Source organism: Caretta caretta, chromosome 2, assembly GCF_965140235.1.
Source record: "Caretta caretta isolate rCarCar2 chromosome 2, rCarCar1.hap1, whole genome shotgun sequence".
Lineage (NCBI taxonomy): Eukaryota > Metazoa > Chordata > Testudines > Cheloniidae > Caretta > Caretta caretta.
The window spans coordinates 141,083,484-141,102,820 of record NC_134207.1 but is presented as its reverse complement, the minus strand read 5'-3'; the positions used below and the strand labels follow the sequence as shown (position 1 = coordinate 141,102,820).

At 44.6% G+C, this 19,337-nt stretch overlaps 1 protein-coding gene across 3 annotated transcripts in view; it reads right to left on the bottom strand.

The window, feature by feature from the left end:
- DAP (death associated protein) overlaps positions 1-19,337 on the bottom strand; it is a 110,533-nt gene that overhangs the window by 82,574 nt on the left and 8,622 nt on the right. Inside the window, exon 1 of one of the 3 annotated variants that reach the window (XM_048839607.2) lies at positions 7,630-7,781. The exons of the other annotated variants lie outside the window; for them this stretch is intronic. Within the exon in view, the coding sequence (XP_048695564.1) occupies positions 7,630-7,684 (55 nt within the window). The 5' untranslated portion in view covers positions 7,685-7,781. Of the gene's footprint in view, positions 1-7,629; positions 7,782-19,337 lie in introns of those variants that run through there. 3 annotated transcript variants of the gene reach the window in all.

Here is a 19,337-nt window from a genome sequence, read left to right as displayed (position 1 = left end):
AGCCCAGAGGCATATAGTGGTGCATGGGATTCTTCCTTCCTAAGTGCAGAACTCTACACTTGTCCTTGTTGAACCGCATCATATTTCTTTTGGTCCAATTCTCCAATTTTTCTAGGTCACTCTGGACCCTATCCCTACCCTCCATCATATCTACCTCTCCCCCCAGCTTAGTGTCATCTGCAAACTTGTTGAGGGTTCAGGCCACACTATCCTCCAGTTCATTAATGAAGATATTGAACAAAACCGGCCCAAGGACCAACCCTTAGGGCACTCTGCTTGATACCGGCTGCCAACTAGACATGGAGCCATTGATCACCACCCATTGAGCCCAACAATCTAGCCAGCTTTCTATCCACCTTATAGTCCATTCATCAATCCATACCTCTTTAACTTGCTGGCAATAATACTGTGGGAGACTGTATCAAAAGCTTTGCTAAAGTCAAGATATAACACATCCACCATTTTCCCCATATCCACAGAGCCACTTATCTCATCAGAGAAGGCAATAACGTTGGCCAAGCATGACTTGCCTTTGGTGAAGCATCATGGGGCACTGGGACAGGACCTAGGATGCCCTGCGACCCCCTCCGCCTTCCCGCAACTCTTAGCAGCAGAAGAGGAAGAGATGCTCTGTGGGATAGCTCTCCAGAGTGCACTGCTCCAAATACCGCAGCAAGTGCCGCAAGTGTGAACACACTATTGGGCAGGCAGCTGACAGTGTGAACACACAACAGCAGTTTCTTTTCAGCGCTCTCTGAGCAGCGCTGTAACTGCCAGCTCTGAAACTCTGGTCAGTGCAGACCAACCCAAACATTCTCTTTGAAAGTGAAACTCAGTTCACTGTTCATCTTGAGAACTGTAAGACAGAAACTAAACTCTGGTTCTGTAATCAGGACAACTCAAGTGGTTCCCTGACTTTGGGCCTAAAAGAACGAAGTCGTAAAATTGATTTTTATTTTTTTTTTAAATTTTCAGTTTTAACATTGTGTGGTGACATTAGTAACTGGTAAAAATCTACTTGGTCACCACCTTAAAATTCTTGTACCTTATTGCAACCATGTCCCTGAAGGAAACAGGTTTCAAATTGTGTCACAATCAGTAGTTTTATTAGAAAGTCATTGAAGGGACAGAGAATGCAAAACTCTATGCAAGCATAAAGAGTCACATCAAACTTTTTCGTTTGTGTTTCAAGTTGATATTGCTACTATGAAAGAGCTCACTGGATGTTTCAGAGAAGCCACAACCTGAACAAACATAATGAATGAACAATCACATCAATCTGAGAGATTGTCCACATTCTGAAGACAAGTACACACTGCTAATATTTATGTTGTATTTATTCTGGGGGACAGAGACATTAAGGAGAAGTTTGTATCATAGCAAGGAATGGTGATCTCTGAATTCTGGAAATAAACCAAAGGGCCTGTGGATGAACAGAGCTTTTCACAAGTTAGAATTGTGGGGAAAAAAAAAAATTTCGGTGTTGTCCCTATAGAGCAGCGGTGGGCAAACTTTTTGGCCCAAGGGCCACATCAAGGTTGCAAAACCGTATGGAGGGCCGGGTAGGGAAAGCTGTACCTCTCCAAACAGCCTGACCCCCCCACCCCCGACTGCCCCCCTCAGAACCTTCCCCATCCAACCCCCCCCCGCTCCTTGTTCCGACCCCCCCACTCCCAAGAACCCCCACCCCTAACTGTCCCCCCAGGACCACACACCCTATCCAACCCCCCCCCCCGTTCCCCATCTCCTGACTGTCCCACCTCCCACAACCTTCGCTCCATCCCCTGACTGCCCCCCAGGACGCCACTGCTCCATGCCGGAGCCAGCCATGCCGCCAGAGCGGTGGGCCAGAGTGCAGGCATCGCAGCAAGCTGAGGCTGCAGGGAAGGGGGGACAGCGGGGGAGAGGCTGGGGACTAGGCTCCCCGGCCTGGAGCTCAGGGGCCGGGCAGAATGGTCCCGCAGGCTGGATATGGCCCACAGGCCATAGTTTGCCCACCTCTGCTATAGACCATGTGTCTGGGAGAGCAATGCAAAATTGTTAGTTTTTAAAAATTTATCCTGACAAGGCAACAGCAGTTTGATTACAGGATTTATTTGGTTGATTTTTAACTAGATTTTTTTTCCTTAAAATATTAAAACAATCAAAACCTTTAAAATGTACCCTAATTTAACAATGGAGAACAATTTAAGCGACAGTTACAAGGCAAAACTAAAGCAATCATGCTTGGCAACATATTTTTAAAAAAAATCTAGCAGTTTACTATTTCTCAAAATTTATATTAAGAATTCTTGGATTATCTTTAAAACATAAAATCCTACAATAGTGAACACTGTTTATATCAGATATAAAGAGGATTTTACTAGTGAGTACAAAGAAATGTCATGACAAACTCCTGCTAATCTTTCATGATGCAAACTATTAAAGACACTGCTTGCATTAGCAAATAACGTCATGGCCTATAAAACACCATCCAGCATTAATATCTCCATTTACCTTTGCTTATAAAGACAATTAGCCCCATTAATACCTCCCACAATGGGCTTGGAGGTAGGAATCAATACAGATAGAAAAAAGGTGCAATAAATACAAAATCTAGGTTATGGAAGATAAGTTGTTTGAGGAACCACAGAACAGGAAGCATGACTTTTTTATTTAAGATTAAAACAAATATTATCAAAGCTTATTGCTTTGTATGTTTTTTTCTGTCTATAACAGTGTAGAAGCACAAAAGTAAACATATCTACCAGCAAGAACTGGGACAAACTAAAAGATGGTTTTTTTTTAATCCCCACCTGAAAGAAAATAGCACAAAGATATAAGGTCAGTCCCACAATTCTTACTCACATGAGTAGTCTTTACTCAGATGAATAGCTCTATTGAACTTAATTTTTTTATCTACCTTAATTCACAAGTGTAAAGAAAATGTAGTAGGATCAATTTCAAGTTACTATACTTTTAGGGAAGGCTCACTTCCCCACTTGTCAGGTTACAAGCATTCACTATGATGTCTATTTCCACACCATTCTTTTCACCAAATAGGACACAAAAGATCAAGTTACCCCTAAATTTGGTTGGGTCAGGGTCTTGCTCCACTTTTATTACACAGTCAAGCTATTGGTCACTGTTCTCTGCTGGTTTATTACTGGGAATATTCAGACAACAAAAACAAACAAAAAAAACCCCCATCATTTTGTGTTCTCGCTAGTGTAGTAAGTTTTGTCAGTGTGGAAGAAACTACTATGGCATTTAATTCTCTATGTACTTCCAAGATTTTAAGTTTAAAAACAGTCATTTTTTTGTGTCCCAAAATCTTACGTAACTTTTGGACCTAAACTCAGTTTCCTTGTATTTCCACTTTTTTTGGAATCTGCCTCAAGCTGCAAAGAGAGGATCAGCAAGGGAGGCCACCTAGTTCTAGTGTGACGTAAGCAAGGAAAGTCCAATAGCCCCTTATGAAGCTTTCAGAAAAAAAAAGCAGGGTTTCATTTGTTCAGGTTCTGGAGTAAGAGCCTGATTTGATTTTAACTGCTATGCCTTGTGTTCTCCCCAAAAGGCAGGAAAGATGTTTTTTTTAATACAGGGCAAGGACTGTTGTATGTTCCTTGACAAGCAAGATTGTTCCAAATATCCTGTTGGATTGTTTAGGCACTGCTCTAAAGTAGGGATGCTAGTTGGAGATCTGGAACCAGTACAGATTCTAGTTTTGTTCACCAATGGATGGGCTTGTTTTGTAGCTGTAGGCCGTTTGTTGAAGTCTGAGAGATATCATGCTAACATATTTGATTCTTCTTCTTGATGTCTACCAGAGGCTCCCCAGTCATCTCAGCTCCATTACTATTCACAGCTTAGTACATTTAGATTGTTGATATGTCAAGTCTGGGGCTAATCTTGTATTCACCGAGCACCCACAAGTCTGAATGAAGTCACTACGTGCCCAGGAACTCTAAAGTAGGCCCCAAAGTCTTACCCTTTGACAGTTTTCCTTCCAAGTAACCTTGAATATTTATGCTATGTATTTAAAATTAATTTTACACAAACTATATGGTAATGATTCCAGCCCAATGTTAAATTGTACCAACATGAGGAAAATAAATGTATCCTATTAAAAGTTCATTAAATATACTCTTACTTTGTATGTTTTTGGGTCAGCATTTATTAAGTTAATATTGAGAGAAAAATAAAAGGTTTGGAAACTTATGAAAATGTTACTAGATACTCCTTCATTGTTGACTAAATATACCTTTTCCTGTCAGTATTCTACCAGGCAGTTGGAATTAAAAAAATGTCTTAGTGCAGTTTCAAAAATACACTGTCCACACCCACAATTCTTCACTTACCCTGCCGATGTTAAAAGAACTGAGTAAACATAATTACGTTCTTTACAGCGAGTGTTAGATGTACTAACCAACACAGCTTCAAATATAATATAGATACGCTAAACTTACCAACAGATATCCAGATATATAGAGACCTCAACTTGAAATCTAAACAGGTTTTTTTGTTTTTGTTTTAAATGAAAGACTTCAGAGTAATGTCAGCACTAGACATGACCACCCATGTCCTGGTCTCTGACAGTCTCTTGTTAAAACCACAAATCTCCATTTTATTAGTGTTAGTTTGTAAATTACCACTTCAATATTTTTTTTAATCATGAAACTAGATAGCTCAGCATTTAGAGAATTAGGTCCTGATATCAGGTACACCACTGACAATCTAATGGATGTCCACTAGAGTCAATGGAATTACTGTGGATTTTCTCCAGTGTTAGAAGAGATGGAAATACAGCTCGCAGCCTCTCACCTCTGTCAATGGTTCAAAACCATCCTCTGTCTGAGTCACTTCTAAGTCTATAAGCAGACAACTGTTCACGGGCTCAGACAGAATGAACCAGTGGTCTAATTCCAAGGCCCAGTAGACAGATGTCCATACAGCAATTACATTTTGGCATCTCTATTGAGATTTGCAACAATCTGAATAGGCACAATGATTAAACAGCCTCTTCACCTCTAGAGTAGGTGCCTCAAAAAACAAACCAGAAGAAGTTAAAGCACCATGTCAGCAAGATCAGGGGAAGCTTACACTCCCAATGTCTGTTTTGTAGCTGTTCTAGGGATAGAGAGAGGTTAAAAGACAAGTCAAGTCTCTGTGCTGTCACTCACACCTTCCACAGGTATTACAGTAAAAACATTTAATGCCAGCCAGTCAGCTGAAACATGCATTGTACTTAATTTGTCATTGTATCATATACGTTGCTTGTTTCCAATGGGAGTAGCTGGGTGCTCAATTAACACTTCTGAAAAACAGGTCCCTTATTTACATGCCTAAATATAGATTTTTAAAACTAATTTTGGAAAAACCTATCCTTCACCCCACTTTTTTTTTTTTTTTTTTTGTTATTAATACCTTGGACACAGTGTTAGCAAAACCAAACCGTCAAACAGTCTGACCAAAAATTTCTTCCACGGTTCAACTTTTTACTCTCTTGGCTCCTTGATGTTTTCATTTTACTAATTCTCTAGTCAGCATCTTCCATACAATGTATAATTTGAATTTCTGATGTTTTGTTTGTATTTTACAAAAAAATGACACATGAACATTCACTTTTCAGACTCTGTGTACATCATAAAGCTGCAAAATAGAACCCAAATTTGCTTAAATTCATTGCCATTTACCTGCGAGACATAATGTCTTTATTCAATAATTAAGGATTCAATTTTGTCATTGAGATCATGGACTCCGTGACTTTAATGGACCTTTGTGACTTCTTCGGCTTCAGCTCCCCGCAGCAGCAGGGCTTGGACGGTCAGTCCTGCCCCCCCCGGCGATGTCTCTATGGCCAGGTCATGGGATTCCATGAACGTTTATTGCCCATAACCAGTCCATGACTCTGATGAAAAAATTCCTGTGACAAAATCTTAAACCATAGCAATAATGGTGCTGAAAGACTCTAAAATTATAATTTTATTCCTACTGGCTAGAAGACAGAATTATTAAACTAACCCAGTGAATAAAAGGAACAGAGCTGAAACTTTAGTACCATCTTAAAAAAGAAAACAAAAAAACAAAAACACAAAACCCTCTCCCTCTGAAAAAAGACAGAGAAAGAAGTCGTTTTAAAGGTTGCTGCTCACCTAGGATCCAAAGCACCCCTTTGGGAGATAGCTGGGTGAGGAGAGCAGGAAGAATTGCTTGTTGTGGGTGACAATAAAAGCCCACTATGCAGAGTGGGGCTCTGCAGGGGATGCAATGGTGCTCAGATGTAGCCACATTGCATGATTGTGTAGGAACCCCATAGACATGTAGCGTAGGAGTTAATGCTGCTCCTAAAAATTATTTTAATTTCTGCCCCGTTTATCCCCAAACATGCATTGTTGTGCCAACACCAATAGAAGAGTCTTGTGACCTAGCAATAAAGCAGCCCTTTTTTATGTGTATTATCACAGCCCTTTTCCCCCCCTCTAATCTCCACAATTTATTATGGCTAGAAACACTGGGTCTGATTCTCTGCTGCCTTAAAATCTGGATTGTCATGTACACCTGTGTAAAAATGTGTAAAAGCACTACTAAATCACAACAGTGTTTTACATTCAAGTCGCACTGGTGCGAATGGCAAAAGCATTAGGCCCTGTGTTTCCAGCTTCTTATTTTGTCCCTTCCCCATGAAGGGGGCACATGATGAGGGCAACACTCGAAGACTGTTTCTTGGGTCCTCAACAGGAGAAAACAGAGATAAAGCTGATCCATGCTCAGCAACTAAACTGGAAAGCCAAACAACATGCACCAAGCCAGGCATTACTTGCCCATACAAAACTTATCTGGGAAAAGGGAAGAAAGTGAGACACGTTGGACTCAGAAATGTAGGGTTTTTTTTGTAGGGCAGACTGCTCAGGGAAAAGGGAGAGAGAGAGAGAGAGATGGGAAAAAAAAGAAGTGTAATGAGAGCACAAGCTAGAACTGAAGATTTGAACGGGGGTGGGGCACGTCTGCTCGGTAATGGCATTGAGCAAGAGGAGTCGATTCAGACTTTGTTTTGAACAGCAAGTGTTTAAGTCCGATAAGAATTTTTTAAAAAGCAGGCGGCGGCGGCTACACCTGGCCATATCGCGGCTCGGGACCAGGGCAGCCAGCCAGCCCCGAGGCCGCTGCTCAGCACTCGCACGGGGCTCTACTTTTCCAAAGCTCTGTGCGGACAGTACCCAACACGCTGACACGGTTGCACGTTTGTCCCCGCGGAAAGACCAAAAAGAGCCTCCAGCGGCCTGGCGCCTGAACAAACGCCGCCTCCAGATTTGCAGCGAGTGGCAAGCGGCGCCGACGTGGCCGCGGGCGTTACCAAGTCCCACCTCGGCCACAGCAGCCGCCGCCGCCGGGCGCGGGGCTCGGTCGCAAGGCAGCGAGTGGCTGCACGCTCCGCTCGGCCCGGGCTGCTGGCGGGGCTGGGCCAACACCACCTAATGCCCGGGCCGGGGCGAGCGGGAGGGATCGGCCCTGGCCCCGGCAGCAGGAGCCTGGCCCCGAGGCTGGCGTGCGCCGGCCCCGCGCAAGCCCCCGACCCCCCGGCCAAGCGCCGCGAGCCTGGCGAGCCTCCCTCTGCTCCCCGCAGCCGGGGTGGGGGTGGGGCAGTACCGGCAGGGGGGTGTCCGGCCCGGGTCTCGGCTCGCTCCTGGTCAGGCGAAGACATGGTGCTCGGCGCCCCGCGTCCGGCTGCGCAGGGCCGGGGACTGGCTGCCGCGGGCCCCGCCCCCTCCACCGCCCGCGCTGCCAACGTGGCCGGGCGCTGATGTCAGGACGCCCGGGGCGAGGCGCGCGCCCCAGCTCCGTGGGGGCCCACGCGCCCGGCCCCTCCCCCCGGCCGCGGCCGGGCAGCGGGGGCCGAGCGGGGGCCAGGGAGCCGGGCAACGTGGCGGGGTTAGACCGGACAGGAGCGGGGGTGGGGGAGGGGATCCAAAGCAGAATTACACCTAACGCCTCGGCTCCTGTGCCTGAGCTGCCGCTGCTGCCCCCGGCTTGGTTACACGCCATTAAGTGGTAGGCGTGGAGTAGGGGGCCGGGTGTTTTCCCTGTGGAGATTACATAGCAGGAGGTACGGTTTTGATCCAAGGGTGTTGTCTACACTGGGTAGAGGGATCAATTCAGATCGACATTTTTCTTTAATTGGATGCGCTCCGCCGGCCCCCCGAGTATCATCAGGGTTTAAATGCTTAGAGATTTGCCAGCGCCCCTCATACCTCCCACATTCAGGAGTCAATCCAAGCTTCAGTCCTACAGGGCGGGCCGCCAGGGCTCCTGCAGGTTTGACAGTATTTACTGAAGCTCCTCTCAGGCCCGTTCCAGCTGAATTTGTGTCCTGAGTATGGTGCCTGAGCGCCTCCCACTCTAATGTGATTTCTCCTCAAGGCCCCTACAGAAGACAGACCGAGGCCAAGGCCAAGGCTACACTAATCAGTAAAAAGAAAAAGGAGGACGTGTGGCACCTTAGAGACTAACAAATTTATTTGAGCATTTATTTGTTAGTCTCTAAGGTGCCACAAGTCCTCCTTTTCTTTTTGCGAATACAGACTAACACCGCTGCTACTCTGAAACTAATCAGTAGCAGCACTCAGGCATGTGAAGCAATGTAGGTAAGTGAACCTAACCCTTACATGCTAATGTAACCCACCACACCTCCTGGGTGTGGTGCTCTGCCCCTCTGGTAGCACCGAGGCCACTTAGAGATTGAGTCTGCTGCAGCCTTAGCTAAGGGCCGTATGGCATTTAGCTCATGCAGTAGAGGCTCACAAACTAATCAATTCCTCCCCCCCCCCATCTGAAGTCTGTCAGTGTTACACTGGCTCACAAAGAATTTTTCTGTCAGCCTAGCTAAGGGGTTCTCAAACTGGGGGTCAGGACCCCTCAGAGGGTCACAAGGTTATTATGTGGGGGGGGGGGGTCACAAGCTGTCAGCCTCCACCCCAAACCCCGCTTTGCATTCAGCATTTATAATGGTGTTAAATATGTAAAAAAAGTGTTTAAAATTTGTAAGAGGGGGGTCAGACAGAGGCTTGCTATGTGAAAGGGGTCACCAGTACAAAAGTGAGAATCACTGGCCTAGTTACTGCCTCTTAGGAAGATGGATTAACTACAGGGATGGGAGAGACCCCCGTCCTGCAGCTGCAGTGAATGGCTACACTGAGGTGCTTCAGTTAAGTAATAGACATAGCCTAAGGGTATGTCTACACTACAAGCACTCTTGCAGCACTCCAGCTGTGCTGCTGTAGCATAGACAGTACAGGGACAGAAGTAATTTTTCCCATTATGGTAGTAAATCTAACCCCCTTGAGAGGCATCACCTATCTGCAACTACAGTAGGGGTTAGATTGACCTGTAATTGCACAGGATGAGACATTTTTCACAGCCCTCAGCAATGTAGTTCGGTCAATCTAGATTGGACCCAGTCTAAGTGATTTGCCCAGGGCAACACAGGAAGCCTGTGGCAGAGCAGGGATTGAACTCAGGAACTAAACCTGAGGCAGGGCAGTATCCCAGTACTTAAGTCACCTTTCTGTACACCAGACTTCCTTTGAAAGGCAGGAAGTAGACACATTTTGCTCTGAAGCCCTCCCTTGCTTGATCCAAAGGCCATGAAGCTGCCAAGGTCTGTCTGTGACTTTCAGATTAGATTGGAATTTTTCATAATTTTGATTCCCCCCCCCCTTCTCTAACAGTAATCTTTTTGCCAGTGTCAAATGTTAGCCATATATCAGTGTTAATTGCTTTGCTAAACAACTGTTCTGGCCACTACAGTTTCTCCCTTCTGACAACATGTAATATGAATAAGCTTGAAAGGATTACATTTATCAATCAATTTCATTGTACTCACCAACCTAATATATTTCCATTGATAACTGAAATTTGCAGAGATAGGCAAAGTAAGAAAAAGTTGTTGACATAGTACATATCCTTGAAACAAACTAAGTTCTCAAGCAGATTTTTCTTAACAGTTATAAAGCTTTCATAGAATCATAGAATATCAGGGTTGTAAGGGACCTCAGGAGGTCGTTTAGTCCAACCCCCTGCTTAACCAATCCCCAAATCCCTGAAAGGCCCCCTCAAGGGTTGAACTCACAACCCTGGGTTTAGCAGGCCAATGCTCAAACCACTGAGCTATCCCTCCCCTTTAACTAGGTGAGTCTCACCATTTAATGACAGTAAATAATTGTGGGGAGCTGACAATAATTGAACATTTAAAATAAATAGAAATAATGCTTAGAAATAAACATCTCATATTTTAAGGCCAGAAGGGACCATAATGATCATTAGTCTGACCTCCTGCATAATGCAGACCACAGAACCCACCCACACCTGTAATAGGCCCATAACCTCTGGCTGAGCTATTGAAATCCACAAATCGTGATTTCATGACAATCCATCATTTTCTCTAGTTTCAAGCCAGCAAGTGACCAGTGCCCCACACTGCTGAGGAAGGCAAAAAAAAAAAAAAAAGAATCAGATTGGCAGAGACCTTGGGAATATTCCTTCCCAACCCCAAATATGGCAGTCATTTAGACCTTGAGCATGTGGGCAAATAGGTGGGCCATATGCCAGTATAGGGCATCTCATCATACTATCCCCTCCATAAACTTATCAAGTTCAGTCTTAAAACAAGTTACGTTTTTTGCACCCTCTACTCCCCTTGGAAGGCTGTTTCAGAACTTGAGTGCTCTGACGGTTAGAAAAATTTGCCTAATTTCAAGTCTAAATGTATTGATGGCCAGTTTATTATCCCTTTGTTTTTGTGCCAACATTAAATAACTCTTCTCCTTCCATGGTGTTTATCCCTCTGTTGTATTTAGAGATCAATCATATCTTCCCTCATCCTTCATTTTGATATGTTAGGCAAGCCAAGCTCCTTAAGTCTCCTCTTGTAAGGTAATTTCTCCATTCCTCTTACCCTTGTAGCCCTTCTCTGCACCTGTTCCTGTCTGAATCAATCAATCTTAAACAAGGGAAACCAGAATTGCACACACTATTCCAAATGAGATCTCACCAGTGCCTTGTATAATGGTAATAACACTTTCCTAGTAGAGATAGTGAATAGCTCACCCAATGCACCCATGGATTGCAATAGCCTTTTTCACAGCTACATCATACTGGCAGCTCAGAGTCATCCTGCTATTGACCAATACAGCCAGGTCTTTCTCCTCCTATCACTTCCAACTGATACCTCCCCAGCTTATAGCAAAAATTTTTGTTTGTCCCTTTGTGCATTACCTGCACTGTTAAATTTCATCCCCATCCAGTTTTCAAGGCTGTCCAATCTTCTTGTATGGTATTCTGGTCCTGTTCTGTATTGGCAATATCTCCCAACATAAAAAGAAAAGGAGTACTTGTGGCACCTTAGAGACTAACCAATTTATTTGAGCATAAGCTTTCGTGAGCTACAGCTCACTTCATCAGATGCATACTGTGGAAAGTGTAGATCTCTTTATACACACAAAGCATGAAAAAATACCTCCCCCCGCCCCACTCTCCTGCTGTTAATAGCTTATCTAAAGCGATCACTCTCCTTACAATGTGTATGATAATCAAGTTGGGCCATTTCCAGCACAAATCCAGGTTTTCTCCCCCACCCCACTCTCCTGTTGGTAATAGCTTATCTAAAGTGATCATAGAATCATGGAATATCAGGGTTGTAAGGGACCTCAGGAGGTCATCTAGTCCAACCCCCTGCTCAAAGCAGGACCAATCCCCAATTAAATCATCCCAGCCAGGGCTTTGTCAAGCCTGACCTTAAAAACTTCTAAGGAAGGAGATTCTACCACCTCCCTAGGTAACGCATTCCAGTGTTTCACCACCCTCCTAGTGAAAAAGTTTTTCCTAATATCCAACCTAAACCTCCCCCACTGCAACTTGAGACCATTACTCCTTGTTCTGTCCTCTTCTACCACTGAGAATAGTCTAGAACCATCCTCTTTGGAACCACCTCTCAGGTAGTTGAAAGCAGCTATCAAATCCCCCCTCATTCTTCTCTTCTGCAGACTAAACAATCCCAGTTCCCTCAGCCTCTCCTGATAAGTCATGTGTTCCAGACTCCAATCATTTTTGTTGCCCTTCGCTGGACTCTCTCCAATTTATCCACATCCTTCTTGTAGTGCGGGGCCCAACACTGGACACAGTACTCCAGATGAAGCCTCACCAATGTCGAATAGAGGGGAATGATCAGGTCCCTCGATCTGCTGGCTATACCCCTACTTATACCTCCCAAAATGCCATTGGCCTTCTTGGCAACAAGGGCACACTGTTGATTCATATCCAGCTTCTCGTCCACTGTCACCCCTAGGTCCTTTTCCGCAGAACTGCTGCCTAGCCATTCGGTCCCTAGTCTGTAGTGGTGCATTGGGTTCTTCCGTCCTAAGTGCAGAACCCTGCACTTATCCTTGTTGAACCTCATCAGATTTCTTTTGGCCCAATCCTCCAATTTGTCTAGGTCCCTCTGTATCCTATCCCTGCCCTCCAGCATATCTACCACTCCTCCTAGTTTAGTATCATCCGCAAATCACTCTCCTTACAATGTGTATGATAATCAAGGTGGGCCATTTCCAGCACAAATCCAGGGTTTAACAAGAACGTCTCAAAATCTTGGGAGACAGGCCAGTCCTTGCCTACAGACAGCCCCCCAACCTGAAGCAAATACCAGCAACCACATACCACACAACAGAACCACTAACCCAGGAACCTATCCTTGCAACAAAGCCCGTTGCCAACTGTGCCCACATATCTATTCAGGGGACACCATCACAGGGCCTAACAACATCAGCCACACTATCAGAGGCTCGTTCACCTGCACATCAACCAATGTGATATATGCCATCATGTGCCAGCAATGCCCCTCTGCCATGTACATTGGTCAAACTGGACAGTCTCTACGTAAAAGAATAAATGGACACAAATCAGATGTCAAGAATTATAACTTTCATAAACCAGTCAGAGAACACTTCAATCTCTCTGGTCACGCGATTACAGACATGAAAGTTGTGATATTACAACAAAAAAACTTCAAAACCAGACTCCAGCGAGAGACTGTTGAATTGGAATTCATTTGCAAAGTGGATACAATTAACTTAGGCTTGAATAGAGACTGGGAGTGGCTAAGTCATTATGCAAGGTAACCTATTTCCCCTTGTTTTTCCTACACATCACCCCCCCCCCCAGACATTCTTGTTAAACCCTGGATTTGTGCTGGAAATGGCTCACCTTGATTATCATACACATTGTAAGGAGAGTGATCACTTTAGATAAGCTATTACCAGCGGGAGAGTTGGGGGGGGGGGTATTTTTTCATGCTTTGTGTGTATATAAAAAGATCTTCTACACTTTCCACAGTATGCATCCGATGAAGTGAGCTGTAGCTCACGAAAGCTTATGCTCAAATAAATTGGTTAGTCTCTAAGGTGCCACAAGTACTCCTTTTTGCGAATACAGACTAACACGGCTGTTACTCTGAAATCTCCCAACATAGTCATTTGCACATTTTATTAGCACACTTCCACTTTTTGTGGGAAGGCCATTAAAGACACTGATCAGATTGGTCCCAAGATTGATCCTCGAGGAACTCTACTAGTAACCTCCTCCCAGCCTGACAGTTCACCTTTCAGCATGACCCATTGTAGCCCCCAACCAGTTCTTTACCCAACTTTCAATTCTCATATTAATCATCATTTTCTCCAATTCAATAATTTCCCCATCCAGAACTGTATCAAATGCTTTACTGAAATCCAGGTTGTCAAGGTTCCTCCCCCACTCTGAACTCTAGGGTAGAGATGTGGGGACCTGCATGAAAAACCTCCTAAGCTTATCTTTACCAGCTTAGGTCAAAACTTCCCCAAGGTACAAAATATTCCCCCCGTTGTCCTTGGACTGGCCGCTACCACCACCAAACTAATACTGGTTACTGGGGAAGAGCTGTTTGGACGCGTCCTTCCCCCCAAAATACTTCCCAAAACCTTGCACCCCACTTCCTGGACAAGGTTTGGTAAAAAGCCTCACCAATTTGCCTAGGTGACTACAGACCCAGACCCTTGGATCTTAAGAACAATGAACAATCCTCCCAACACTTGCACCCCCCCTTTCCTGGGAAATGTTGGATAAAAAGCGTCACCAATTTGCATAGGTGACCACAGACCCAAACCCTTGGATCTGAGAACAATGAAAAAGCATTCAGTTTCTTACAAGAAGACTTTTAATAAAAATAGAAGTAAATAGAAATAAAGAAATCCCCCCTATAAAATCAGGATGGTAGATATCTTACAGGGTAATTAGATTCAAAAACATAGAGAACCCCTCTAGGCAAAACCTTAAGTTACAACAAAGATACACAGACAGAAATAGTTATTCTATTCAGCACAATTCTTTTCTCAGCCATTTAAAGAAATCATAATCTAACACATACCTAGCTAGATTTCTTACTAAAAGTTCTAAGACTCCATTCCTGGTCTATCCCCGACAAAGAAAACTACAGACTATAGACAGACCCACAGACCCTTTGTTTCTCTCCCTCCTCCCAGCTTTTGAAAGTATCTTGTCTCCTCATTGGTCATTTTGGTCAGGTGCCAGCGAGGTTACCTTTAGCTTCTTAACCCTTTACAGGTGAGAGGAGCTTTCCCCTGGCCAGGAGGGATTTCAAAGGGGTTTACCCTTCCCTTTATATTTATGACACAGGTAGATTAGATCTACTGGTATTTCCTTTGTCTAGGAAGTCAGTTATCTTCTCAAAAGATAGATATTCTCCATCAAGAAAAAATAAAAATTGAATTCTGCCAAGCCAAAATTATAAAATACTGTTTTTTTTCATTTGGTATATCATCATGTTTGGATAGCATGAAGCCTAAGCCTTTACGGAACTGTTACAGTAAAATTGTGTACACCGTTAGGTGATTCTGAATCATGTGCCTGTATAATTCAGATATTACCTTTCATTAACATCTAATTGCGCAGACCCACAGCACACGTGAAATGGGGCAAGCCCCGGATTAAAACGTCTGAAGGGCTGGATGCGGTCCCTGTGCCGTAGTTTGCCCACCCCTCTTCTAGGAAGATATATATACAATGCTCACCTTGCTTACTTTTCCCGTGAAGACAGAGTGCTGACATAATCAGTTTTAAGAGTGATTTTTCAAATTTGTGTTTTTGAAAAATACAGGAACAAAATATGCATTGTATTAATTTTAACATTTTGCTCAATGATATTACCAGTATCAGGACAAAAGTTTACAAAATACTGTTTTCTTTTCACATTTTGACACAGAGAAAGGCCAGCACTTGACCAAAAGGTAAAGGTATACTAGTTACAAATGCAATTCAAAAACACATGTATCATTAAAGTTACATCACAAGCGATTTCATGCATCCAAGTGATACCACATTTCTAACAATAAACATGGTCACAATTTGTGAAAGACCAAAAGGTTAATAACTATAATAAAGTTGTCTATAACATTTTACTTGGGAAAGAAAATACAAATACACTATACTAAAGTTTAGCCTTTGGCCACAATGCAGATCCAAATTCATATATACAGGGGTTTTTTTTTGTTTTGATTTTAAAAAAGGGTGACATGGTTTAACAAGCTAAGCTACTGGAGACCTGGGGTTCTATTCCCATCTTTGCCACTTACCTTGTGTATGACCTTGAGCAAGTAGTCACTTTATTTCTCTAGGCCTCTGCTTCCCCTCCCACCGTATGTCTTGTTTATTTAGATCAGGGGTTCTCAAACTTCTTTGCACTGTGACCCCCTTCTGACAACAAAAATTGCTACATGACCCCAGGAGCGGGGACCGAAGCCTGAGCCCATTTGAGCCCTGCCACCCCAGGCAGGGACACCAGGGCCAAAGCCAGAGGCCCGCCGCTCTTGGCGAGGATGAGGGGCAGGAAAAGGGGGGGGAAAAGTTGAATTCCAAGGGCTTCAGCCCCAAGCAGGAGGCCTGTAATCTGAGCCCCCACACACACTCAGGGCTGAAGCCTTTGGCCCCAGGCAATGGGGCTTGGGCTTCGGCCCTGGGCCCAGCAAGGCTAATGCCAGCCCTTGGCAACCCCGTTAAAATGGGGTCAGGACCCACTTTGGGGTCCTGACCCAGTTTGAGAACCACTGATTTAGATTATAAGAGCTCTTCAAGACTAGGACTGTCTCTTAGTATAGGCAGAGCTGATAGCACTGCCGATTAAGACTGCCTGACAGTTCACATGGTAAGAACGTGTTTTCAGTCACTTATAACTTTACCAAATTAACCGTTTGGGTTGAAGTTTTCCATTCTGGATGTCTGCCTCAGGCTGAATTTCTTTGAAAGTTTCAGACAAAACCATTCAGCTATGTCCAATAATGATTTAACAGTTTACCATATTAAAAAGATTGTGAGCTTTTCTTTGAGAAACTGTAGCCACTTCCACCCCTCTCTAATGCCTTGGTGCAAAAACACTTAAAATTTGGCAAGGGCAGCATATGTGTCAGGACGTGCCTTTTACCATCCTCTGGAGGAACTACCCATATTTGGCCAATTTAAGTCTTTGAACAAACAAAATTAATACATGCTGTGAAGAGACTTGTTGGAGCTTCACAACTTGGGTTGGTTATTTCTCCCCCCAGCAAATAGTTTATTTTCCACCAAAAAGCAGTATCAGTTGACCTAAAACAGTTCATGGATTTTCAGATTTGCCAAATTGCTTTAATCAAACAAACAAAATCAAAACAGGTGAATTCAGAAGAAAAGTTTCATTGCCGGTACTGACTCAATTTTTTGTTTTAATTTTGGGCATTTTGACAAGAGCAAAGGAAGACTAGATTCATAAAATGCTGGGTGGAGAGGAGGGGAGAAGGAGAACCTCCCTTATCAGATTTAGGCCAATGATTAGTCTATGATCCATTTTGTTTCAACTCAACTTATAAAAAGTATTAGTTTGGGTCAAACCAAAAATTAATTTCAACTGCCAGTGGACCAAAAAAAAACAAACAAAAACCCATTATTCACCCAACTGTGTCATTGACTAAACTTTCTGAAGATTACGATCTGCAATGAACATGCTTCATCCCAGGGACACAGGTTCCAAAAAGGTCAAATGGCATGGAGCACCGGAGCCAAAAGCAGGAAAACTGTCTCCCCCTGTACTCTAAGTCTTCCCACTGGTTGGCCACAGCAGCATGGAATAGAAAGCCTTCTGAATTTAATGCAGAGGGACCAAACCGGGGAGGACAGAAGAAGAGGAGTGGCGGTGAACAAGCTGCAGGGAGGGGAGAAAGATGAGGACCCAGGATGACAATTAGAACTAGCTGTGCAAAAACTGGGACAAGGAACAGAGGTGTAAAGAGATGGGAAGAGGAGCCAGTGGAGGGTGACTGACTGTGAGGATGGAGAGAAAGATCAGACAAGGAGCTAGGAAGGGAAGACTGAGACTCTGATGGGAAGCCCAAGGGTGGAGATTAGGACCAGACTACAACAAGAACAGGTTGAAGGGGATGGGGCAGAAGGATCTGTGACCACAAGAGAACACTCCCCTCCAGAGCTTAGAATGGAACCTAAGATTCTAGAGCAAGGGATGGACAAACTGCAGCTCTTTAATTGTGTGTTTAAAAATAAAATAATAATAATAAAGTACAGCTTGCAGAGCCCCCCCACCCTCCAGTCTCTGCCCACCAAAGCTTCACCCCCATCAAAATTTAAAGCTTTGCCCCCCTCAACAGCTTAAGTAGTGCCCCCCAGGCACACACTCCTACCCTCAGTGACCCCTCCCTGCAGCTCCCAGCTGTTTGCTGCTGCCTCTCCCCATGGCCACAGCTCCCAGCTTGCCAGCTCCAGCAGCTGCCACGCGGGGGAGGCAGCAGGACTGGAGTAGGGCCAGCAAATCCTGCAAAAATCGGAGGGGAAGGGGGGAGAGAAAGACATGACCCCATATGTCAAAGCTGGCTTCTGCCCAGCGGGGTGGGGGGAGAGGGGTCTCAGGGCTTCAGCCCCTCAGGTCATGCCTGCTGGGGCTTGGCACTTCAGCAGGAGCAGGGCTGAAGCCCTAAACCCAGGCAGGCACCTCCTGCAGGGCTGAAACCCTGAGACCTTCTCCCTCCCTGCAGGGATGAAGCCCAGGGCTCCAGCAGGCATGCCTCAGCTCTTGTCATCTGCAGCTCTGAGGGTCAGTAAGTTTTGGCCACCCCTGTTCTACAGTCTCACTGTGCCTCTATCATCAACAAATACCTGTGAAACTCACTAATAGTGTTTCATCCTGCTTTAGTGCTGGTCCACAGAGGATAACAACTACTACTGCTATCAGTTTCTCCATTACCTCAAGTATCAAAGGTCTACGCAGTGGACCCTGCTAATTAACCATGTGGGTGTCAAGAGGACGCCTTATAAATGGGATGTCTTGTATTTCAGTTGGCTTTTTTTTTTTTTTTTAATTGAGAAATTTACACACAACACTTCATTAAAAAAACATTAAAGGTTGCAAAGTTGAGCTCTCAAAAATTAGGAAGTAGCAGAATTAAAGACGCAAGTGCAACCTTAATTTGGTCCCCTTGTGCATATGCATCATAATGCAGGCTTTAATTACATGATCACATGTTATTTTTTCCCCACAGGACCCCTGCTCCATTCAGTGCACGGAATGGACCATGCTCACTGAATGAAGCAACTATTCAATAACAGAGTTTTATCCTTGTAACAGGGTCTGCTAATCGCTGCTTGGCAGCGCCTCCTTTTAGTGCATCTGGGGGATTAACTTGCTGCTATCTGCACTCTGACCTGCGGTTGTGCAGACTATTACCTGAGTCAACCACTCTGCAGTCCCTCCCCTCTTTTGCTAATCCGAAGATGCAGCACCTCACCTTTGGGGCTTAGCCCCTTTGGCCAAGTCATAATCATCCTCCATTTCTAGGGTCCCATCAGATTTTCTCTCCAGAAAAGTCTCAGGCAATCTCTGTATCTATTACACTGGCTACTCCACTCCTCTAGTGGGCTGGAGGGGAACCCAGGTCTGCCCTCTATTCTGGGTTCCAGTTCAGGGACCCTCAAACCAGCTGTTCAGGTCTATATGCTCTCAGACTTTACTACTCTTTCCCTGGGCTACTTCCTATACTCCTGTTACAGGTATCTATTCTCCCAGAATGTGACTGCAGACTTCCTCACTACAATGCTTTTCCTAGCCTCAACTCCTAGGCTTTATAGAAGCCCTGCCTGTTCCTCCCCTGGTGTACTTCATTCTCAGTTATCATCATTGCTCCTTAGATCCCCAGCAGGTGCAGCCTATGGCTAATTGGCCTCTTTTGCCACCTTAATCCCTTCAGTACTGGTGTGGGGTGAACACCCCACCACAA